The 22,557-nt window shown below is 38.5% G+C and overlaps 1 protein-coding gene across 2 annotated transcripts in view; it reads right to left on the minus strand.

Moving 5' to 3' along the window:
• ILRUN (inflammation and lipid regulator with UBA-like and NBR1-like domains) overlaps window positions 1–22,557 on the minus strand; it is a 184,588-nt gene that overhangs the window by 63,594 nt on the left and 98,437 nt on the right. For both annotated transcript variants that reach the window (XM_077161532.1, XM_077161533.1), the window contains exon 3: window positions 18,064–18,261. In XM_077161532.1, coding sequence (XP_077017647.1) covers window positions 18,064–18,261 — 198 coding nt within the window. The remainder of the gene's footprint in view (window positions 1–18,063; window positions 18,262–22,557) is intronic.

Genomic DNA, 22,557 nt, shown 5'->3' on the forward strand with positions numbered 1-22,557 from the left:
TGTAAATAGTACAGCCTTTCACATTACCACTGCCTCATGTGGAACTACCTGGAGATGATCATCAAGCAATCACTACTGCCTGGTGGTAGGCTTTGTTCTCCGGGTTGAAACAGCCTATCAACTTCTATACTTCATATATGAGCACATGAACATAAATGTACTTAAAAATTTCAGATCTCATTTACATTTCACATAAAAGTCACAATCAGCTCGGGCTGGCATTTCTCTTAGTAAAACAAGAAATATGCTATCATTTGCAAAGGCTACTCATATTTCTGATACTACAGAAAGTAGAGGTCAGAACTGAAACAGAGCATCTTTTGAAGAATCTTCTAAAATCAAATGAGGCAGCCTCTTAAGTACAAGAAAAAAGAGAAAAGCTCTAAAGGTGGGGATCAATAGGCAAAAGGGCAAGAGAACTAGGAAAAATGTCAGGCAAAATAGCGTCTAACAAACGTATGTGGGTAGATCTAGTAAGGGAAAATCTGTATGAAGCCAGAACTTTTATAACATGTCTAGTTAAAATACAGAAGAATAAGGAAACAAAGTCTTATATAACCTGGCTAGGGAGGACATGCTATAAAATGAAGAAGCTGGAAAGAAAACTCACAAAAGTTTTAGGAAATAAACAATCAATGTAATTTATATAAGATTATACATTAAATTTCATAACATATGGGATAAATACAATATTATCGTTTGGTAGCTTAACAAGGGAAGGCTCATTTCTTCTTTTTTTTCTATTAATTAAAGAAAAAAAAGAAATTAACCCAACATTTAGAAATCATTCCATTCTACATATGCAATCAGTAGTTCTTAATATCATCACATAGATGCATGATCATCATTTCTTAGTACATTTGCATCGATTTAGGAAAAGAACTACCAAAACAACAGAAAAAGATATAGAATGTTAATATAGAGAAAAAAATAAAAATAATAATAATAGAAAAAAAAAAGACAAACAAGCAAACACACAGACAAAAAAAAAAAAAAACCTATACCTCAGATGCAGCTTCATTCAGTGTTTTAACATGATTACTTTACAATTAGGTATTATTGTGCTGTTCATTTTTGAGTTTTTGTATCTAGTCCTCTTGCACAGTCTGTATCCCTTCAGCTCCAATTACCCATTATCTTACCCTGTTTGTAACTCCTGCTGGACTCTGTTACCATTGACATATTCCCAGTTTATTCTCGAATGTCCGTTCACATCAGTGGGACCATACAGTATTTATCCTTTAGTTTTTGGCTGGACTCACTCAGCATAATGTTCTCTAGGTCCATCCATGTTATTACATGCTTCATAAGTTTATTATGTCTTAAAGCTGCATAATATTCCATCGTATGTATAAACCACAGTTTGTTTAGCCACTCTTCTGTTGATGGAGATTTTGGCTGTTTCCATCTCTTTGCAATTGTAAATAACGCTGCTATAAACATTGGTGTGCAAATGTCCGTTTGTGTCTTTGCCCTTAAGTCCTTTGAGTAGATACGTAGCAATGGTATTGCTGGGTCGTATGGCAATTCTATATTCAACTTTTTGAGGAACTGCCAAACTGCCTTCCACAGTGGTTGCACCATTTGACATTCCCACCAACAGTGGATAAGTGTGCCTCTTTCTCCGCATCCTCTCCAGCACTTGTCATTTTCTGTTTTGTTGATAATGGCCATTCTGGTGGGTGTGAGATGATATCTCATTGTGGTTTTGATTTGCATTTCTCTAACAGCCAGGGACATTGAGCATCTCTTCATGTGCCTTTTGGCCATTTGTATTTCCTCTTCTGATAGGTGTCTGTTCAAGTCTTTTTCCCATTTTGTAATTGGGTTGGCTGTCTTTTTGTTGTTGAGTTGGACAATCTCTTTATAAATTATGGATACTAGACCTTTATCTGATATGTCATTTCCAAATATTGTCTCCCATTGTGTAGGCTGTCTTTCTACTTTCTTGATGAAGTTCTTTGATGCACAAAAGTGTTTAATTTTGAGGAGTTCCCATTTATTTATTTCCTTCTTCAGCGCTCTTGCTTTAGGTTTAAGGTCCATAAAATCGCCTCCAATTGTAAGTTTCATAAGATATCTCCCTACATTTTCCTCTAACTGTTTTATGGTTTTAGACTTAATGTTTAGATCTTTGATCCATTTTGAGTTAACTTTTGTATAGAGTGTGAGATACGGGTCTTCTTTCATTCTTGTGCATATGGATATCCAGTTATGTAGGCACCATTTATTGAAGAGACTGTTCTGTCCCAGGTGAGTTGGCTTGACTGCCTTATCAAAGATCAAATGTCCATAGATGAGAGGGTCTATATCTGAGCACTCTATTCGATTACATTGGTCGATATATCTATCTTTATGCCAATACCATGCTGTTTTGACCACTGTGGCTTAATAATATGCCTTAAAGTCCGACAGCGTGAGACGTCCAGCTTCGTTTTTTTTCCTCAAGATGTTTTTAGCAATTCGGGGCACCCTGCCCTTCCACATAAATTTGCTTATTGGTTTTTCTATTTCTGAAAAATAAGTTGTTGGGATTTTGATTGGTATTGCATTGAATCTGTAAATCAATTTAGGTAGGATTGACATGTTAACTATATTTAGTCTTCCAATCCATGAACACGGTATGCCCTTCCATCTATTTCGGTCTCCTGTGATTTCTTTTAACAGTTTTTTGTAGTTTTCTTTATATAGGTTTTTGGCTCTTTAGTTAAATTTATTCCTAGGTATTTCATTCTTTTAGTTGCAATTGTAAATGGGATTCGTTTCTTGATTTCCCCCTCAGCTTGTTCATTACTAGTGTATAGAAATGCTACAGATTTTTGAATGTTGATCTTGTAACCTGCTACTTTGCTGTACTCATTTATTAGCTCTAGTAGTTTTGCTGTGGATTTTTCCGGGTTTTCAATGTATAGTATCATATAGTCTGCAAACAGTGATAGTTTTACTTCTTCCTTTCCAATTCTGATGCCTTGTATTTCTTTTTCTTGTCTAATTGCTCTGGCTAGAACCTCCAACACGATGTTGAATAATACTGGTGATAATGGACATCCTTGTCTTCTTCCTGATCTTAGGGGAAAAGTTTTCAATTTTTCCCCATTGAGGATGATATTAGCTGTGGGTTTTCCATATATTCCCTCTATCATTTTAAGGAAGTTCCCTTGTATTCCTATCTTTTGAAGTGTTTTCAACAGGAAAGGATGTTGAATCTTGTCAAATGCCTTCTCTGCATCAATTGAGATGATCATGTGATTTTTCTGGTTTGATTTGTTGATATGGTGTATTACATTAATTGATTTTCTTATGTTGAACCATCCTTGCATACCTGGGATGAATCCTACTTGGTCATGATGTATAATTCTTTTAATGTGTTGTTGGATACGATTTGCTAGAATTTTATTGAGGATTTTTGCATTTATATTCATTAGAGAGATTGGTCTGTAGTTTTCTTTTTTTGTAATATCTTTGCCTGGTTTTGGTATGAGGGTGATGTTGGCTTCATGGAATGAATTAGGTCGTTTTTCCTCCACTTTGATTTTTTTGAAGAGTTTGAGGAGAGTTGGTACTAATTCTTTCTGGAATGTTTGATAGAATTCACATGTGAAGCCGTCTGGTCCTGGACTTTTCTTTTTAGGAAGCTTTTGAATGAGTAATTCAATTTCTTTACTTGTGATTGGTTTGTTGAGGTCATCTATTTCTTCTTGAGTCAAAGCTGGTTGTTCGTGTCTTTCCAGGAACCCGTCCATCTAATCTAAATTGTTGTATTTATTAGTGTAAAGTTGTTCATATTATCCTGTTATTACCTCCTTTATTTTTGTGAGGTCAGTAGTTATGTCTCCTCTTCCATTTCTGATCTTATTTATTTGCATCCTCTCTCTTCTTCTTTGTCAGTCTTGCTAAGGGCTCATCAATATTATTGATTTTCTCATAGAACCAACTTCTGGTCTTATTGATTTTCTCTATTGTTTTCATGTTTTCAATTTCATTTATTTCTGCTCTAATCTTTGTTATTTCTTTCCTTTTGCTTGCTTTTGGGTTAGTTTGCTGTTCTTTCTCCAGTTCTTCTAAGTGGACAGTTAATTCCTGCATTTTTGCCTTTTCTTCTTTTCTGATATAGGCATTTAGGGCAATAAATTTTCTTCTTAGCACTGCCTTTGCTGCGTCCCATAGGTTTTCATATGTTGTGTTTTCGTTTTCATTCGCCTCGAGGTAATTACTAATTTCTCTTGCAATTTCTTCTTTGAACCACTCGTTGCTTAAGAATGTGTTGTTGAGCCTCCACGTATTTGTGAATTTTCTGGCACTCCGCCTATTACTGATTTCCAACTTCAATCCTTTATGATCTGAGAAAGTGTTGTGTATGATATCAATCTTTTTAAATTTTTTAAGACTTGCTTTGTGACCCAGCATATGGTCTATCTTTGAGAATGATCCATGAGCACTTGAGAAAAAGGTGTATCCTGCTGTTGTGGGATGTAATGTCCTATAAACGTCTGTTAAGTCTAGCTCATTTATAGTAATATTCAGATTCTCTATTTCTTTATTGATCCTCTGTCTAGATGTTCTGTCCGTTGATGAGAGTGGTGAATTGAAGTCTCCAACTATTATGGTATATGTGTCTATTTCTCTTTTCAGTGTTTGCAGTGTATTCCTCACATATTTTGGGGCATTCTGGTTCGGTGCTTAAATATTTATGATTGTTAGTCTTCTTGTTTAATTGTTCCTTTTATTAGTAGATAGTGTCCTTCTTAGTCTCTTTAACTGTTTTACATTTGAAGTCTAATTTGTTTGATATTAGTATAGCTACTCCTGCTCTTTTCTGGTTGTTATTTGTATGAAATATCTTTTCCCAACCTTTCGCTTTCAACCTATGTTTATTTCTGGGTCTAAGATGTGTTTCCTGTAGACAGCATATAGAAGGATCCTGTTTTTTAATCCACTGTGCCAGTCTATGTCTTTTGATTGGGGAATTCAGTCCATTAACATTTAGAGTTATTACTGTTTGGATAATATTTTCCTCTACCGTTTTGTCTTTTATATTATATAGATCATATCTGACTTTCCTTCTTTCTACACTCTTCTCCATATCTCTCTCTTCTGTCGTTTCGTATCTGACTCTAGTGCTCCCTTTAGTATTTCTTGCAGAGCTGGTCTCTTGACCAAGAGACCAAATTCTCTCAGTGACTTGTTGTCTGAGAATGTTTTAATTTCTCCCTCATTTTTGAAGGACAATTTTGCTGGATATAGGAGTCTTGGTTGGCAGTTTTTCTCTTTTAGTAACTTAAATATATCATCCCACTGTCTTCTAGCTTCCATGGTTTCTGCTGAGAAATCTACACACAGTCTTATTGGGTTTCCCTTGTATGTGATGGATTGTTTTTCTCTTGCTGCTTTCAAGATCCTCTCTTTCTCTTTGACCTCTGACATTCTAACTAGTAAGTGTCTTGGAGAACGCCTATTTGGGTCTAATCTCTTTGGGGTGCGCTGCACTTCTTGGATCTGTAATTTTAGGTCTTTCATAAGAGTTGGGAAATTTTCAGTGATAATTTCTTCCATTAGTTTTTCTCCTCCTTTTCCCTTCTCTTCTCCTTCTGGGACACCCACAACACGTATATTTGTGCGGTTCATATTGTCCTTGAGTTCCCTGATACCCTGTTGAAATTTTTCCATTCTTTTCCCGATAGTTTCTGTTTCTTTTTGGAATGCAGATGTTCCATCCTCCAAATCACTAATTCTATCTTCTGTCTCTTTAAATCTATCATTGTAGGTATCCATTGTTTTTTCCATCTTTTCTACTTTGTCCTTCACTTCCATAAGTTCTGTGATTTGTTTTTTCAGTTTTTCTATTTCTTCTTTTTGTTCAGCCCATGTCTTCTTCATGTCCTCCCTCAATTTATCGATTTCATTTTTGAAGAGGTTTTCCATTTCTGTTCGTATATTCAGCATTAGTTGTCTCAGCTCCTGTATCTGATTTGAACTATTGGTTTGTTCCTTTGACTGGGCCATATTTTCAATTTTCTGAGCGTGACCCGTTATCTTCTGCTGGTGTCTGGCATTTAGTCAGATTTCCCTGGGTGTTTGACCCAACAGGTTGAAAGATTTTTCTGTGAAATCTCTGGGCTCTATTTTTCTTATCCTGCCCAGTAGGTGGCGCTTGTGGCACTCGTTTGTCTGCGGGTCCCACCAGAAAAGGTGCTGTGGGTCCTTTAACTTTGGAAAACTCTCGCCGTGGGGGAGGTTCGCCAGCCGAAGCGGCTTAGAAGAGTGCCAGCCAGCCCGGGGATCCAAACGCGGGGAGGGTCGCCGGCCGCCGCAGCCCGGGAGAGCGCCCTTCCGAATCTCTAGCCGGCCCGGGGCGCCAAGCATGGCAGGAGGGTGCCAGCTGCCGCGGCCCGGGAGAGTGCACCGTTCCCAGCCGGACTTTGAAGCCATGTGTTTGGAAGGGAACCCGGTCACCGTTCTCCGTGGCCTGGGGATCTCTGATCCAATTCTCCCAGTTAGTCCGGGGCGCCGGGCGTGGGGGGGGGCGCCAGTCGCCGCGGCTTGAAGGGACTGCCTGTCCAATTCTCCCAGCTGGCCCGGGAAGGAGGAAGGGAGGGACTCTGGCCGCTTGCCGCCCCGGCCCGGGGAAGCCCACGCCCCTCGGCGATCTCACCGGAGCGGGTTCTCCCAGCCAGTCAGCCATTCCAGAATGGGGTACGCTGTCTTCTTGATCTCTGTCGTGGCTCCGGGAGCTGCTCTGTATCGTTTCTACTCCCCTAGTAGCTGTTCTGGAGGAGGAACTAAGACCCGCGCGTCTTACTAAGCCGCCATCTTCTCCCGATCGTCGGGAAGGCTCATTTCTAACCTCTGAGAAACTAAATGAATAAATATATAAATATTTAATACATACGCAAAACATTCCAAGGGACTTATGGAAAGGTATTAAACAAGAACTACTTCCAGGTGGGGAAAACTCCTATCAGCATGGGAAAACCAGAGTATCACCACCTTACCTTACCTAACCAACAAGGCTTCTTTTGATTTAGAGGGAACAAACAACAGTGCAGGGATAAATCTCTCCTGTGGAATTTTTGAAGAACACACACAGCTAGGAAGAGGGGAGGCAGTCTACTGCTGGGGATAAAATGGGAAAAACTAACCACTCATGCTGCTTACTCTGCCCAGAGCTGTTGATCCCATGGGAACTGTACCTCCGAGCAGACAGGACCTCCTTGGGGAACAAACATACTTACGCAACTACCTAAAAATCACCCCACCAATTCAGGCCCCACCTACATCCCCACTCATTCTAGAAATGAAGAGAGGACTTGAGGACATAAAGTCTACCCTCACTATTTCCTAACAAGTATCAACACCCTGGAGCCAGTTTCCTATGTAAATCCCATATAGTAGTGAGAGTAAAATTAATGACAAAGATCATAAAATTACTTTTAATTTAGAACTTTAACCTACAATTTTAAATTAATTTGTCACTTTTACTAGACAACAGGCAAATCACTTATTCTTCCTGGCCTTCAGTTTCCTCATCCATAAAACATTGCTACTACTTTGGTCATAAGGTAATTTGTATGCAAAAAAATCAATTCAATACCTAACATATTAAACAAACAGCAGCTCTTATTTAAGATACAAATTCTTTGGGGTAGGAGTGAAGAATATCAAAGGCGGTAAAATATAATAAAAAGAATTCTACTAATGAATCATATATTTAGTGGTTCTCAACCAAGAAAGCTGGAAATTTGTGTGGTGGGGGAAAGGGTTGGTTGTCAAGTTGAACAGGTGAGAGGGGAGCAAAACTCTTGCAATATGCCACACATAACACACTTTACACAACATATCAATGGCATCCCTGTTGAGAAACAGAGAACATAACCAAAACAAAACATTCTGAATACAGCCAACATTGTTTGTGAGGAAGAGAAATGAGCTAAAACATAAATGTTGCTATGAAAATAAAGGAAATGGATTCTTTCTAGTAAAGACTATAGAAGAAACTATCCACAATACAAACAAAACAAAACAGAAAAGACAAACAACCTCTAGTGAAAAACGAGGCATGAGCAGTTATTTAACTTCTTCAAGGTCATGCCCAGGCATACTGTGTACTCCCTCATCACTACACTGTATGTACGCAATGAATTAGCAGGCTAAGAGTGGCCAGAAAAACCTGGAAGAGCCAATCATGACTGATGTATGGCAGCTTACTTTTAGTGTGTGTTCACAGATGTGATTTTACACAAGATATACCTAATATACTCATTCACTTTCTGCCAATCACTTACTATCTCTAATATCAGGGTGCGTTTTACAACCAACAGTAATTTAGATTCAATGAAATATGCTAGTTTGTAAAATGTTCTTTTCTAGAGCAGATGAAGGGTTTGCAAACTCCCCAGAGCCCTGGAGGTCATCTCAGAAAGAGAAGGGCAGGGAAAAACAGGCCAAGGATGCACAAATGCAAGTAAACAAGTTTCATTTCCTTTTTTTTAGGAGAAGATATCTATACATGCTTTTATCAAGGAAAAGGTTCCATTGCATATATATAAATTGCTTGGAAATTATGAAATTAGTAAGATCCCTTAAAGGTACTGGATTCTACAAAGCCCTGAGAAGGCTATGTGAAGACCAACAATGGCTTTAATTTCTTTACGGCCCCAAAGCTAGTATATTTATGATTTATATTCCACCTACTTCTAGAATTTGAAAAATCTGTTATAAGTATAAAATTTAATGCCTCAAGTGGCTATATTATTTTTAACACTAAAAAAACACAAAAATACAAGACTATTGTTCTCAAGCACTAGAGAACAATTAAGAAGCTATATTTGGGCCCTCCTTCTCCCCTCTCTTTCTCCGCCGGCCCGCCGCGCGGCGCCGACGCCCCGCAGCAACCAACCCGCCCGCCCTCCTTCTTCCCTTTCTCTGCCGGCCCGCCGCGCAGCGCCCACGCCCCGCAGCAGCAGACCTGCCCGCCCTGCTTCTCCCCTCTCTTTCTCCGCCGGCCCGCTGCGCGGCGCCCACGCCCCGAAGCAGCTGACCCACCCGTCCTCCATCTCCCCTCTCTTTCTCCGCCGGCCCGCCCGCCCTCCTTCTCCCCTCTTCCCCCTCCTGCTCCGGCGGCTCTCCAACCACCACGGTGCCCTCTTTCCCCGCCTTCACCGGCTCCTCCGCCACCAGCCTCGACAGCCTTGCCGCCCTCACCTTTCCTCCTCCAGAATAGCTACTGGGGGAGTAGAGACAATACAGAGCAGCTCCTGGAGCCACGACGGAGATCAAAGGGACAGCGTACCACATCCAGGAACGGCTGACTGTCTGGGAGAACCAGCTACGGTGAGAACACCAAGGGACGCGGGCTTTCCTGGGCGGGACGACAAGCGGCCGGAGTCCCTACCTTCCTCCTTCCCAGGCCAGCTGGCAGAATTGGGCAGGCAGTCCCCTCAGGCTGCGGCGGCTGGCGTCCCCACCACGTGAGGCCCCCCGGACCAACTGAAACAGTTGGGTCAGAAATCCCCAGACAGCGGAGAACGGTGACCAGGGGGTCCCTTCCAAACACGTGACTCCCCGGTCAGCCTGGGAACAGTGGCGCCCTTCCGCCACGCTTGGCGCCCCGGGCCGACTAGGAAATTTGGTTGGGCGCTCTTACGTGCTGCGGCGGCCGGTGACCCTCCCCGCGTTCGGACCCCCGGGCCGGCTGGCACTCTTCCAAGACGCTTCGGCTGCCAAACCTCCCCTATGGCGAGAGTTTTCCAGAGTTAAAGGACCCACAGCAACTTTTACTGGTGGACCCCGTAGACAAACGGGTGCCACGAGCGCCACCTACTGGGCAGGATAAGAAAAACAGAACCCAGAGATTTCACAGAAAAATCTTACAACCTGAGGGGTCCAACACTCAGGGAAATCTGACTAAATGCCCAGACGCCAGCAGAAGATAACGGATCACGCTCAGAAAATAGAAAATATGGCCCAGTCAAAGGAACAAACCAATAGTTCAAATGAGATACAGGAGCTGAAACAACTAATGCTGAATATACGAACAGAAATGGAAAACCGCTTCAAAAACGAAATCGATAAATTGAGGGAGGACATGAAGAAGACATGGGCTGAACATAAAGAAGAAATAGAAAAACTGAAAAAACAAATCACAGAGCTTATGAAAGTGAAGGATGAAGTAGAAAAGATGGAAAAAACAATGGATACCTACAATGATAGATTTAAAGAGACAGAAGATAGAATTAGTGATTTGGAGGATGGAACATCCGCATTCCAAAAAGAAACAGAAACTATCGGGAAAAGAGTGGAAAAATTTGAACAGGGTATCAGGGAACTCAAGGACAATATGAACCGCACAAATATACGTGTTGTGGGTGTCCCAGAAGAAGAAGAGAAGGGAAAAGGAGGAGAAAAACTAATGGAAGAAATTATCACTGAAAATTTCCCAACTCTTATGAAAGACCTAAAATTACAGATCCAAGAAGTGCAGCGCACCCCAAAGAGATGAGACCCAAATAGGCGTTCTCCAAGACACTTATTAGTTAGAATGTCAGAGGTCAAAGAGAAAGAGAGGATCTTGAAAGCAGCGAGAGAGAAGCAATCCATCACATATAAGGGAAGCCCAATAAGACTATGTGTAGATTTCTCAGCAGAAACCATGGAAGCTAGAAGACAGTGGGATGATATATTTAAGTTACTAAAAGAGAAAAACTGCCAACCAAGACTCCTATATCCAGCAAAATTGTCCTTCAAAAATGAGGGAGAAATTAAAACATTCCGAGACAAAAAGTCACTGAGAGATTTTGTGACCAAGAGACCAGCTCTGCAAGAAATACTAAAGGGAGCACTAGAGTCAGATACAAAAAGACAGAAGAGAGAGATATGGAGAAGAGTGTAGAAAGAAGGAAAGTCAGATATGATCTATATAATATAAAAGACAAAACGGTAGAGGAAAATATTATCCAAACAGTAATAACTCTAAATGTTAATGGACTGAATACCCAATAAAAAGACATAGACTGGCAGAATGGATTAAAAAACAGGATCCTTCTATATGCTGTCTACAGGAAACGCGTCTTAGACCCAAAGATAAATACAGGTGGAAAGTGAGAGGTTGGGAAAAGATATTTCATGCAAATAACAACCAGAAAAGAGCAGGAGTGGCTATACTAATATCCAACAAATTAGACTTCAAATGTAAAACCGTTAAAAGAGACACAGAAGAACACTATATACTAATAAAAGAAACAATTAAACAAGAAGACATAACAATCATAAATATTTATGCACCGAACCAGAATGCCCCAAAATACGTGAGGAATACACTGCAAACACTGAAAAGAGAAATAGACACATATACCATAATAGTTGGAGACTTCAATTCACCACTCTCATCAACGGACAGAACATCTAGACAGAGGATCAATAAAGAAATAGAGAATCTGAATATTACTATAAATGAGCTAGACTTAACAGACATCTATAGGACATTACATCCCACAACAGCAGGATACACCTTTTTTTCAAGTACTCATGGATCATTCTCAAAGATAGACCATATGCTGGGTCACAAAGCAAGTCTTAACAAATTTAAAAACATTGAAATCATACACAACACTTTCTCGGATCATAAAGGAATGAAGTTGGAAATCAATAATAGGCGGAGGGCCAGAAAATTCACAAATACATGGAGGCTCAACAACACACTCTTAAACAACAAGTGGGTCAAAGAAGAAATTGCAAGAGAAATTAGTAAATACCTAGAGGCGAATGAAAATGAAAACACAACATATCAAAACTTATGGGACGCAGAAAAGGCAGTGCTAAGAGGGAAATTTATTGCCCTAAATGCCTTTATCAGAAAAGAAGAAAAGGCAAAAATGCAGGAATTAACTGTCCACTTGGAAGAACTGGAGAAAGAACAGCAAATTAATCCCAAAGCAAGCAAAAGGAAAGAAATAACAAAGATTAGAGTAGAAATAAATGAAATTGAAAACATGAAAACAATAGAGAAAATTAATAAGACCAGAAGTTGGTTCTATGAGAAATCAATAAGATTGATGGGCCCTTAGCAAGATTGACAAAAAGAAGAAGAGAGAGGAAGCAAATAAATAAGATCAGAAATGGAAGAGGAGACATAACTACTGACCTCACAGAAATAAAGGAGGTAATAACAGGATACTATGCACAACTTTACGCTAATAAATACAACAATTTAGATGAAATGGACGGGTTCCTGGAAAGACATGAACAACCAACTTTGACTCAAGAAGAAATAGATGACCTCAACAAACCAATCACAAGTAAAGAGATTGAATTAGTGATTCAAAAGCTCCCTAAAAAGAAAAGTCCAGGACCAGACGGCTTCACATGTGAATTCTATCAAACATTCCAGAAGGAATTAGTACCAACTCTCCTCAAACTCTTCAAAATAATCGAAGTGGAGGGAAAACTACCTGATTCATTCTATGAAGCCAACATCACCCTCATACCAAAACCAGGCAAAGATATTACAAAAAAAGAAAACTACAGACCAATCTCTCTAATGAATATAGATGCAAAAATCCTCAACAAAATTCTAGCAAATCGTATCCAACAACACATTAAAAGAATTATACATCATGACCAAGTACGATTCATCCCAGGTATGCAAGGATGTTTCAACATAAGAAAATCAATTAATGTAATACACCACATCAACAAATCAAAGCAGAAAAATCACATGATCATCTCAATTGATGCAGAGAAGGCATTTGACAAGATTTAACATCCTTTCCTGTTGAAAACACTTCAAAAGATAGGAAAACAAGGGATCTTCCTTAAAATGAGAGAGGGAATATATGAAAAACCCACAGCTAATATCATCCTCAATGGGGAAAAATTGAAAACTTTCCCCCTAAGATCAGGAACAAGACAAGGACGTCCATTATCACCACTATTATTCAACATTGTGTTGGAGGTTCTAGCCAGAGCAATTAGACAAGAAAAAGAAATACAAGGCATCAAAATTGGAAAGGAAGAAGTAAAACTATCACTGTTTGCAGACGATATGATACTATACGTCGAAAACCTGGAAAAATCCACAACAAAACTACTAGAGCTAATAAATGAGTACAGCAAAGTAGCAGGCTACAAGATCAACATTCAAAAATCTGTAGCTTTTCCATACACTAGTAATGAACAAGCTGAGGGGGAAATCAAGAAACGAATCCCATTTACAATTGCAACTAAAAGAATGAAATACCTAGGAATAAATTTAACCAAAGAGACAAAAAACCTATATAAAGAAAACTACAAAAAACTGCTAAAAGAAATCACAGAAAACCTAAATAGATGGAAGGGCATACCGTGTTCATGGATTGGAAGACTAAATATAATTAAGATGTCAATCCTACCTAAACTGATCTACAGATTCAATGCAATACCAATCAAAATCCCAACAACTTATTTTTCAGAATTAGAAAAACCAATAAGCAAATTTATGTGGAAGGGCAGGGTGCCCCGAATTGCTAAAAACATCTTGAGGGAAAAAAACGAAGCTGGAGGTCTCGCGATGCCGGACTTTAAGGCATATTATGAAGCCACAGTGGTCAAAACAGCATGGTATTGGCATAAAGATAGATATATCGACCAATGGAATCGAATAGAGTGCTCAGATATAGACCCTCTCATCTATGGACATTTGATCTTTGATAAGGCAGTCAAGCCAACTCACCTGGGACAGAACAGTCTCTTCAATAAATGGTGCCTAGAGAACTGGATATCCATATGTAAAAGAATGAAAGATGACCCGCATCTCACACCTTATACAAAAGTTAACTCAAAATGGATCAAAGATCCAAACATTAGGTCTAAGACCATAAAACAGTTAGAGGAAAATGTAGGGAGATATCTTATGAAGCTTACAACTGGAGATGGTTTTATGGACCTTAAACCTAAAGCAAGAGCACTGAAGAGAGAAATAAATAAATGGGAGCTCCTCAAAATTAAACACTTTTGTGCATCAAAGAACTTCATCAAGAAAGTAGAAAGACAGGCTACACAATGGGAGATAATATTTGAAATGACATATCAGATAAAGGTCTAGTATCCAGAATATATAAAGAGATTGTTCAACTCAACAACAAAAAGACAGCCAACCGAATTACAAAATGGGAAAAAGACTTGAATAGATACCTACCAGAAGAGGAAATACGAATGGCCAATAGGCACATGAAGAAATGCTCAATGTCCCTGGCTGTTAGAGAAATGCAAATCAAAACCACAATGAGATATCATCTCACACCCACCAGAATGGCTATTATCAACAAAACAGAAAATGACAAGTGCTGGAGAGGATGCGGAGAAAGAGGCACACTTATCCACTGTTGGTGGGAATGTCAAATGGTGCAACCACTGTGGAAGGCAGTTTGGCGGTTCCTCAAAAAGCTGAATATAGAATTGCCATACGACCCAGCAATACCATTGCTAGGTATCTACTCAAAGGACTTAAGGGCAAAGACACAAACGGACATTTGCACACCAATGTTTATAGCAGCGTTATTTACAATTGCAAAGAGATGGAAACAGCCAAAATGTCCATCAACAGAAGAATGGCTAAACAAACTGTGGTATATACGTACGATGGAATATTATGCAGCTTTAAGACAAGATAAACTTATGAGGCATGTAATAACATGGATGGACCTAGAGAATATTATGCTGAGTGAGTCCAGCCAAAAACTAAAGGACAAATACTGTATGGTCCCACTGATGTGAACGGACATTCAAGAATAAACTTGAAATATGTCATTGGTAACAGAGTCCAGAAGGAGTTAGAAACAGGGTAAGATAATGGGTAATTGGAGCGGAAGGGATACAGACTGTGCAACAGGACTAGATACAAAAACTCAAAAATGGACAGCACAATAATACCTAATTGTAAAGTAATCATGTTAAAACACTGAATGAAGCTGCATCTGAGCTATAGGGTTTTTTTGTTGTTGTTTTTTACTATCATTACTACTTTTATTTCTTTTCTCTATATTAACATTTTATATCTTTTTCTGTTGTGTTGCTAGTTCCTCTCAACCGATGCAAATGTACTAAGAAACGATGATCATGCTTCTAGGTGATGATGTTAAGAATTACTGAGTGCATATGTAGAACGGTATGATTTCTAAATGTTGTGTTAATTTCTTTTTTTTATTTTTATTTTTTTTTCTTTTTTTCTTTCTTTCCATTAATAAAAAAAAAAGATAAAAAAAAAGAAGCTATATTTGTATCAAATGGCTAAAAACATGTGTATATTGTCCCCCCCTCCCATAAAGCTGACATTCATTTTTTAAAAATTTACTGAAGACCACTCCCGACTCTGTACTGGGTTCAGCTTTTTAAAGAGTTACTAGGATAAAGCAGACATCCATCGCCTTAATTTTAAAGGTGATGGACATTTATCAAATTAATTAGGAATAAAGAGGCAAAGAGAAAAACAGAAGCAAAAGAAAGAGGTGTAAAAGACAATGCAGTGGGAGTTTGGAGTGGGGGGGAAACTATTTCCAATGGCTCAGGTAAAAAGAACATACTTAGTGGAGTTGGCCTGAGAAGGGTATTCTGAACGGGAGGGTAAGACTTAGATCCGCAGACATGGGGATAAAGGCCAGCAGAAGGAACAATAAGGTGAGAAGACCATGAAGACAATTACTCTGTATTCTGAAAATATGTAATAGCATATTATTTATTATTCAACAAGTAATTAATAATTTAGTTGAAGAAAAGGATAATTAAACAAACACCTAAAATAAAATATGGTAAGTATAACTTCACAAGTATATATATATATAATATTAATGAAAGGGAAAGAGATAAAGCTCCTTGGGGTAGTGGGAAGAATGGGCAAAGGGCGAAGAGGGAAAGAGGACAGGTGACTTGATCAGGACTCTGATGATAAGCAGGAGCTTGCTGGGTGGAAAAGGATACTTCAGGCAATAGGAACAGCATGAGCAAGGGCATGGAGAAATGATAGTATGTGGAATTTTCTGGGATTGGCTGTGAAAGAGAGAGTTAGGAGGTGACTGAAGATAGAGAGTGAAAATAAGGCCAGGCCAAATCATGAGGAACTTTAAGTTCCATGCGTAGGTATTTGGCTTTATTACAGTAGGCACAAAGGTTTTAGGTAAAGAATGAACATAAGCAGTATGAAATACTCTAACACTAAAAAATACTGAGGCTGTAATGATAAAGTTTCCACTAGTTGCAAAAACATGTATGAGGCCATTAATTCCAGAACTGGTTGAAATAACTCCAAAAGTGCCACTGACCTATAACCCATGAGTCCAGTTAAAGAAATGAACAAAAGATAAGTTCAAGGTTTCTGGCCAGACTGTCCCCGTGGATGCCAATAATATTAATGGATTTGGAGAGATGGAAGCAAGTTTTATCTAGATGTCAAATTTCAGAAACTGATGAATTCTTGATATTCACAAAAGCAGTGTGGACAACCAAAGCTATAGGCTGAGCCCCCAGTCTTGGGGTTTGTTCTTATGAAACTTAACCCCACAAAAGATAGGTCAAGCGTACTTAAAATTTAGGCCTAAGAGTCACCCCTAAGAGAGCCTCTTTTGTTGCTCAGATGTGGTCTCTCTCCAGCCAACACAACAAGCAAACTCACCACCCTCCCCCTGTCTACGAGGGACATGACTACCAGGGGTATGACCCTTCCTGGCAATGTGGACAGAAATCCTAGAATAAGCTGAGACTCAGCATCAAGGGATTGAGAAAAACCCTAGAATGAGCTAAGACTCAGCACCAAGGGATTGAGAAAACCTGCTCGACCAAAAGGGGGAAGAGCGAAATGAGACAAAATAAAGTGTGAATGGCTGAGAGATTCCAAACAGAGTGGAGAGGTTATCCTGGAGGTTATTCTTACGCATTAAGTAGATATCAACTTGTTAGTCAAGATGTAATGGAGAGGCTGGAGGGAACTGCCTGAAAATGTAGAGCTGTGTTCCAGTAGCCATGTTTTTTGATGAGGATTGAATAACGATATAGCTTTCACAATGTGACTATGTGATTGTGAAAACCTTGTGTTTGATGTTCCTTTTACGTACCTTATCAACAGACGAGTAGAACATATGGAATAAAAATAAATAATGGGGGAACAAATGTTAAAATAAATATAGTGTGAAATGCTAGTGATCAATGAAAGGGAGGGGTAAGGGGTATGGTATGTATAATATTTTTTTTTCTGTTTTCGTTTTATTTCTTTTTCTGTTGTCTTTTTTTTTTTCTTTTTCTGAACTGATGCAAATGTTCAAAGAAATGATGAATATGCAACTATGCGATGATATTGTGAATTACTGATTATATATGTAGAATGGAATGGTCATATGTTAATGTTTCTGTTCGTTTGTTCTTAAATTTTTTTAAATTAATAAATAAATAAATTTAAAAAAATTCAGAAACTGACAACGTCCAAATGCTCTGTCCGTAAGCAGTTAAAAACAAACAAACAAACAAAAAACAGATTTGGAGTTCCAAAAAAAGACCATAGGAATAGTACAAATTTGAGCATCACTGTGTATGGTATACTGGTGACAGATGAAGCCATGTGACTGAATGAGGTCACTGAGCATGAATGAACAGAAGTGACTGAGTATAAATCACTCTGTTCAAAATGTTTGGCAATAAACAGAAAGACTAAGAGGTGTTAGTAGCCTGAAAGATCATCAGGTGGGGAGAATTACAGACATTTTTGTGTATTTTCTTTTTTATGACTGGTGTCTACACAGATTCTGAGAACAAATACTGTCTTTTATATAGAACTAATATTATATAATAAAAACAGTAACTACTAAATCATTACGTAGAACGCAAAATACATCATATATTTAGGTAAACGTAAATTAAATACCAGAGTAAAAGGGGTAAATAAATTAGATAGTCATTAAATGCAAATCTTTATCTGCATAAGGTAACTCTTTAAAAGAGACTACGCTCTGTTATGCAATTTGACAGGCTGTATGAGCAACACAGGGGATGTTGTAAGATGTTACCTTAATTCCTTCATCCTGGGCTATACAGGGATATACTCACCTCCATAGTAAAGTCCTGTAGCAGTGCACATCCGCCACTGTCCCTGATACATTCCTGCTCTGCTGGGGCTGCACATCTGGACGCTGACATCTGCAATCTCTTGGGGTTCTAGCGATCTCACCATCACCATGTTCACATGTCCAAATTGGTCTCCCCCAACATATTTAAGACAAACCCCTGGAGGCCAGGCCTCTGCCCCTGAGTTCAAGCAAAAGAAAAAAAAATGTTAGGCAACCAATTGTTCTATATTGGGTATATTTTTATTATAAAATTGTAGAGGAGGCTTCTTTCCTTCACACACATATATAAACCTACCCACATCCTTGAGCTATAATATCTCATATAACCGATCAGAAAGAATTATCATCAGAGTCAACAACCCACGACCAAAAGCTTATCCATAAGATGACAGATATAAGGCAAAAGTAAGGCAGTTCCTCAAGAAGACACATGTTTCAGGTGACCCCAAGGAAACCCAAACATCACACTGAATCCACAGTACCTAAGAATGATGCCTGAAATGAAACACCATCCCACATCTTTGGAGGACTGTTTTTTCTACTTAAATAATACTTTTCATTTTCACCTGAACTTTTAAAGCTGAAACTCAGAATAAAATTCTCAATTTTTCCATCAAGGGAAGAAAATGAAACACACAGAAATTAACTTCCATGATATTATTCTCATTTTAAAATTGTGTTTCGTCACTTGATATTTCTTCTGGGGTAACCATAAAATGACCCATACTCAAGAGATACAGCAGGACCCTTGGGACATAACATGTTTATAATTGCATACTTATAATTATAGTACTGAGATGTCTCAGTAGTGACAGGCTGGTTGTGATATACCTGACAGCTCATTACTGAAAAGGAACCAGAGACAGAAAAGCAACCAGAGCTCTACTGCTGAGATCTCAGTCCCAAAATGAACAGTGCTCTTTGTGGCCTTTGGATCTTGAGGTCAAACAGGGGCTACTATATTTTGTCATACCTTGTTACATAAGGAAAAAAATCTGCCGTCTTTAGTCAACACTGGAAAGGCAACCATAACTGTTGGAAGTATTGTAGACGAGACACTGGCAATGCATGGAAATTCTATATTTCGTGTCTGGGGCTTATGGGATGGCAAAAGCATGTTTGTCTTAGGTCAAGTAAAACAAGTTGCTAAAATGAAGCATCTTAAAAAATGTCTATCTCTTTAAAGACCATGATTTCAGAGAATTAAATTACTGTTATAGGGGCAAATTCTTTAAATCTCACACATCCATATCTGTAACAAGATATATCTGTTTATATGAAAACCCAAGAATGTATCTGTTTTTGAATTTCCAAGAAAGCAAGGAAAAACAAGACTATCTGGGTGGAGAAAAGACCCAGCTATACTGGGCAGACAATCACGAGCAACTGAGACAGCTGGGTATCTCAGATGTACAAAAGAGGGAGTGTTGCTATATTCCAGGGAAACCAAGTTAGTTGGTAAAATGTCAAATGATAAATAACTATTACTACTCAATACTGTAGTAATAGAGATTTGGAAAGAGTAAGAGATTTGGAAAATCTCTTAAAGAAACAATTGGAAGCAACTCCAAAGTACTTATTTGCTATGAAGTAAAGAATCAGCCACGTGGCTTCTAAGAGTTATCAATAGTTTTCCATATTATAGTTCTCACAGCCACAACTGTTAGTTGAGGTAACCCTGAAAAGGTCAAAGATACTGATGCTTGATACAGAAGGAAGAGAAATACTGGTAAAGTATTTGGACTACCAGGCTAAGCATACCTGAAATGAGGATTAGAGAAATAGAATATAATAGGGCTACAAATTAAGTCTCAGTTACAAACTGGTTTAATGGGTGATAGATCTCTCTAAAAGACAAGACAAAACAGTATATGGCAATTTTTAAACATTTTTTTTAAATTATGAAATATAACGCATATATACAAAAAAAACAAAACATTTCCACATACATTTTAACAAGTAGTTATAGAACAGATTTTAAAGTTTAGTATGGGTTACAGTGCCACGATTTTTCATTTTTTCTTCTAGCTGCTCCAAGACACTAGAGACCAAAAGAAATATCAATATAATGATTAAGCAGTCATACTCATTTGTTAAAACCTATCTTCTCTAGGAGAGAAAGCTAGCAGATGACGTCGTGTTTGCCACGTGCCTTTCCAAATTAGAGCGAAACCCTGAACTTCATCGGCCTTCTTGAACCAAGGTATCTTTCCCTGGATGCCTGAGATTGGACATTTCTATAGATTTGTTTTAATTGGGACATTTTCTTGGCTTTAGAATTGTAAACTAGCAACTTACTAAATTCCTGTTTTTTAAAAGTCAAAAGAAAAACAATAAATAAATAAAACCTATCTTCCTTGTTATACTCTTACTTTTCTGATTTTTCTCTTTCAGGAAAAATAAGATATATAAAAAAAGCAATAAATTTCAAAGTACATCTTAACAATTAGTTGTAGAACAGATTTCAGAGTTTGATATGGGTTACCATTCCACAATTTTAAGTTTTTACTTCTAGCTGTTCTAAGGTACTGGACATTAAAAGAAATATCACTATGATGCAGCATTCATACTCACTGTTTAAACCCTACCTTCTCTGTATAACTCCACCATCACCTTTAATCTTTCTCCCCCTCTTTGAATGTACTTGGGCTATGCCCATTCTAACTTTTTCATGTTGGAAGAGGCTGATGATAATATGGGGTAGGGGACAGAACTAGCTGATGCTCTGGAGAGGTTGGTCCCTTCTCATTTCAGGACTTATCTGAAAGGTTGTAGGTTTCTGGAAAGTTACCCTAGTGCATGGAACTTTTGCAGAATCTTATATAATGCTCAAGCTATTCTTTAGGATTGGCAGGAATGGTCTTGGTTGGGGGTTAGCAAGTTATGATAGGTAGCAATGTCTAACTGAGGCTTGAGTAAGAGTGACCTCCAGAGAAGCCTGTCAACTCTATTTGAACTCTCTCTGCCACTGATACTTTATTAATTACACTTCTTTTCCCCTATTGGTCAGGATGGAATTGTTGATCCCACGGTGCCAGGTCGGAATTCATCCCTGGGAGTCATCTCCCATGTGGCCAAGGAGACTTTCACCCCTGGATGTCATGTCCCACATTAGGAGGAGGGCAATGATTTCACTTGCAGAGTTGGGCTTAGAGACACTGAGGACACATCTGAGCAAAAGAGGTCCTCCAGAAGTAACTTTAAGGCATGCCTACAGGTAGTTTAAGCTTCTCTGTTACCTACATAAGCTTCACAAGAGTGGGCCTCATGATCTAGGGTATGGCCTTTTGATTTGGGTGTCCCTAAAGCCTGACAGAGTATCAGGGAATTCCCCAATACTAAAGTTTAATAATTCCATATTCGTTCTTCCATTCCTCAGGGGACTTTGCTATACTTTTAGATGATTTGCTTAATATACTCTAGGATGTATCCAGGCATTACAATAATCTGTACAGGATTAAAGGACCTCTTTCTTATTCTGGGCTCCCTGTGTTTGAATTGTTCAAATGAGCTATAAAGATAGGTTTAATTAGATTATCACTACCGAAAATTTCAGTTCTAGACCAAATAAACCTTCCTTCCATTGGTCTCAAAGAGTATGTATGGTTCTAAAATACAGACAGTATCTTTCTTATCTCTATGTTCTGAATTACTTTAGCGTCAACCTGTTCGACTTTGTCCTTATCTCTAAATATCAGGTTATATATGTAAAACAGCCTCTCAAAATCCAGAAATAACAATCATTACTCTGGACTTAACTGCTCTAAAGGCTTACAATCTAGGCCCATTTTCTTGAAAGTATTTTCTAAAGGTGATCATATCACTGACGTTCTTTTGTTTCTGGCTTATTTTGTCTCACCAAACATGAACATCGACATGTTCATTCACATCGTTGCATGCTTCATGACTATGTTCCTTTTTGTACAGCACAACCTTTGTTCATAAGTATACACCATGGTTCGCCAATCTGCTTCTCCATCAGTGCATTCTTCAGCCACCTGAATTCATCAGGCATCATGTAGAGGGCCCAAAGTCCACAGTCCATCAACATATTCAATTTTAGATAATTTCATTGCTCCCAAGAGAAAGAAAACCAATAAACACATCCTCGCCAAACAGGAGATTTAAACCTTCTCTTAACTCTTATCCCTAATTCCCATTATTTACCTCTGCTGTTGCTGTGGTAGTGCTGATGGTTTCCTTTTGAACATAGCTCATAGTATGCAACAGCAGTTTTCCCCCAGAACTCTGGACTTACACACTCTTTGTACAAGAATCATATCTTTGAAGTAATTCTTGCAAGAACTAATTCATATTTCTAGTGATTCTTGCAAGAACTAATTCATATTTCTAGTGTTAGTCAGTGGGACACATAGGTCTATACAACCCCTTTCAATCTTGTTCATCTTCAATATGATAATATTACTTATAGACCCACTAGAGAACTACCTTCATTCCTATCTATTCCCTTTAC

This window comes from Tamandua tetradactyla, chromosome 5 (genome assembly GCF_023851605.1).
Source record: "Tamandua tetradactyla isolate mTamTet1 chromosome 5, mTamTet1.pri, whole genome shotgun sequence".
NCBI lineage: Eukaryota > Metazoa > Chordata > Mammalia > Pilosa > Myrmecophagidae > Tamandua > Tamandua tetradactyla.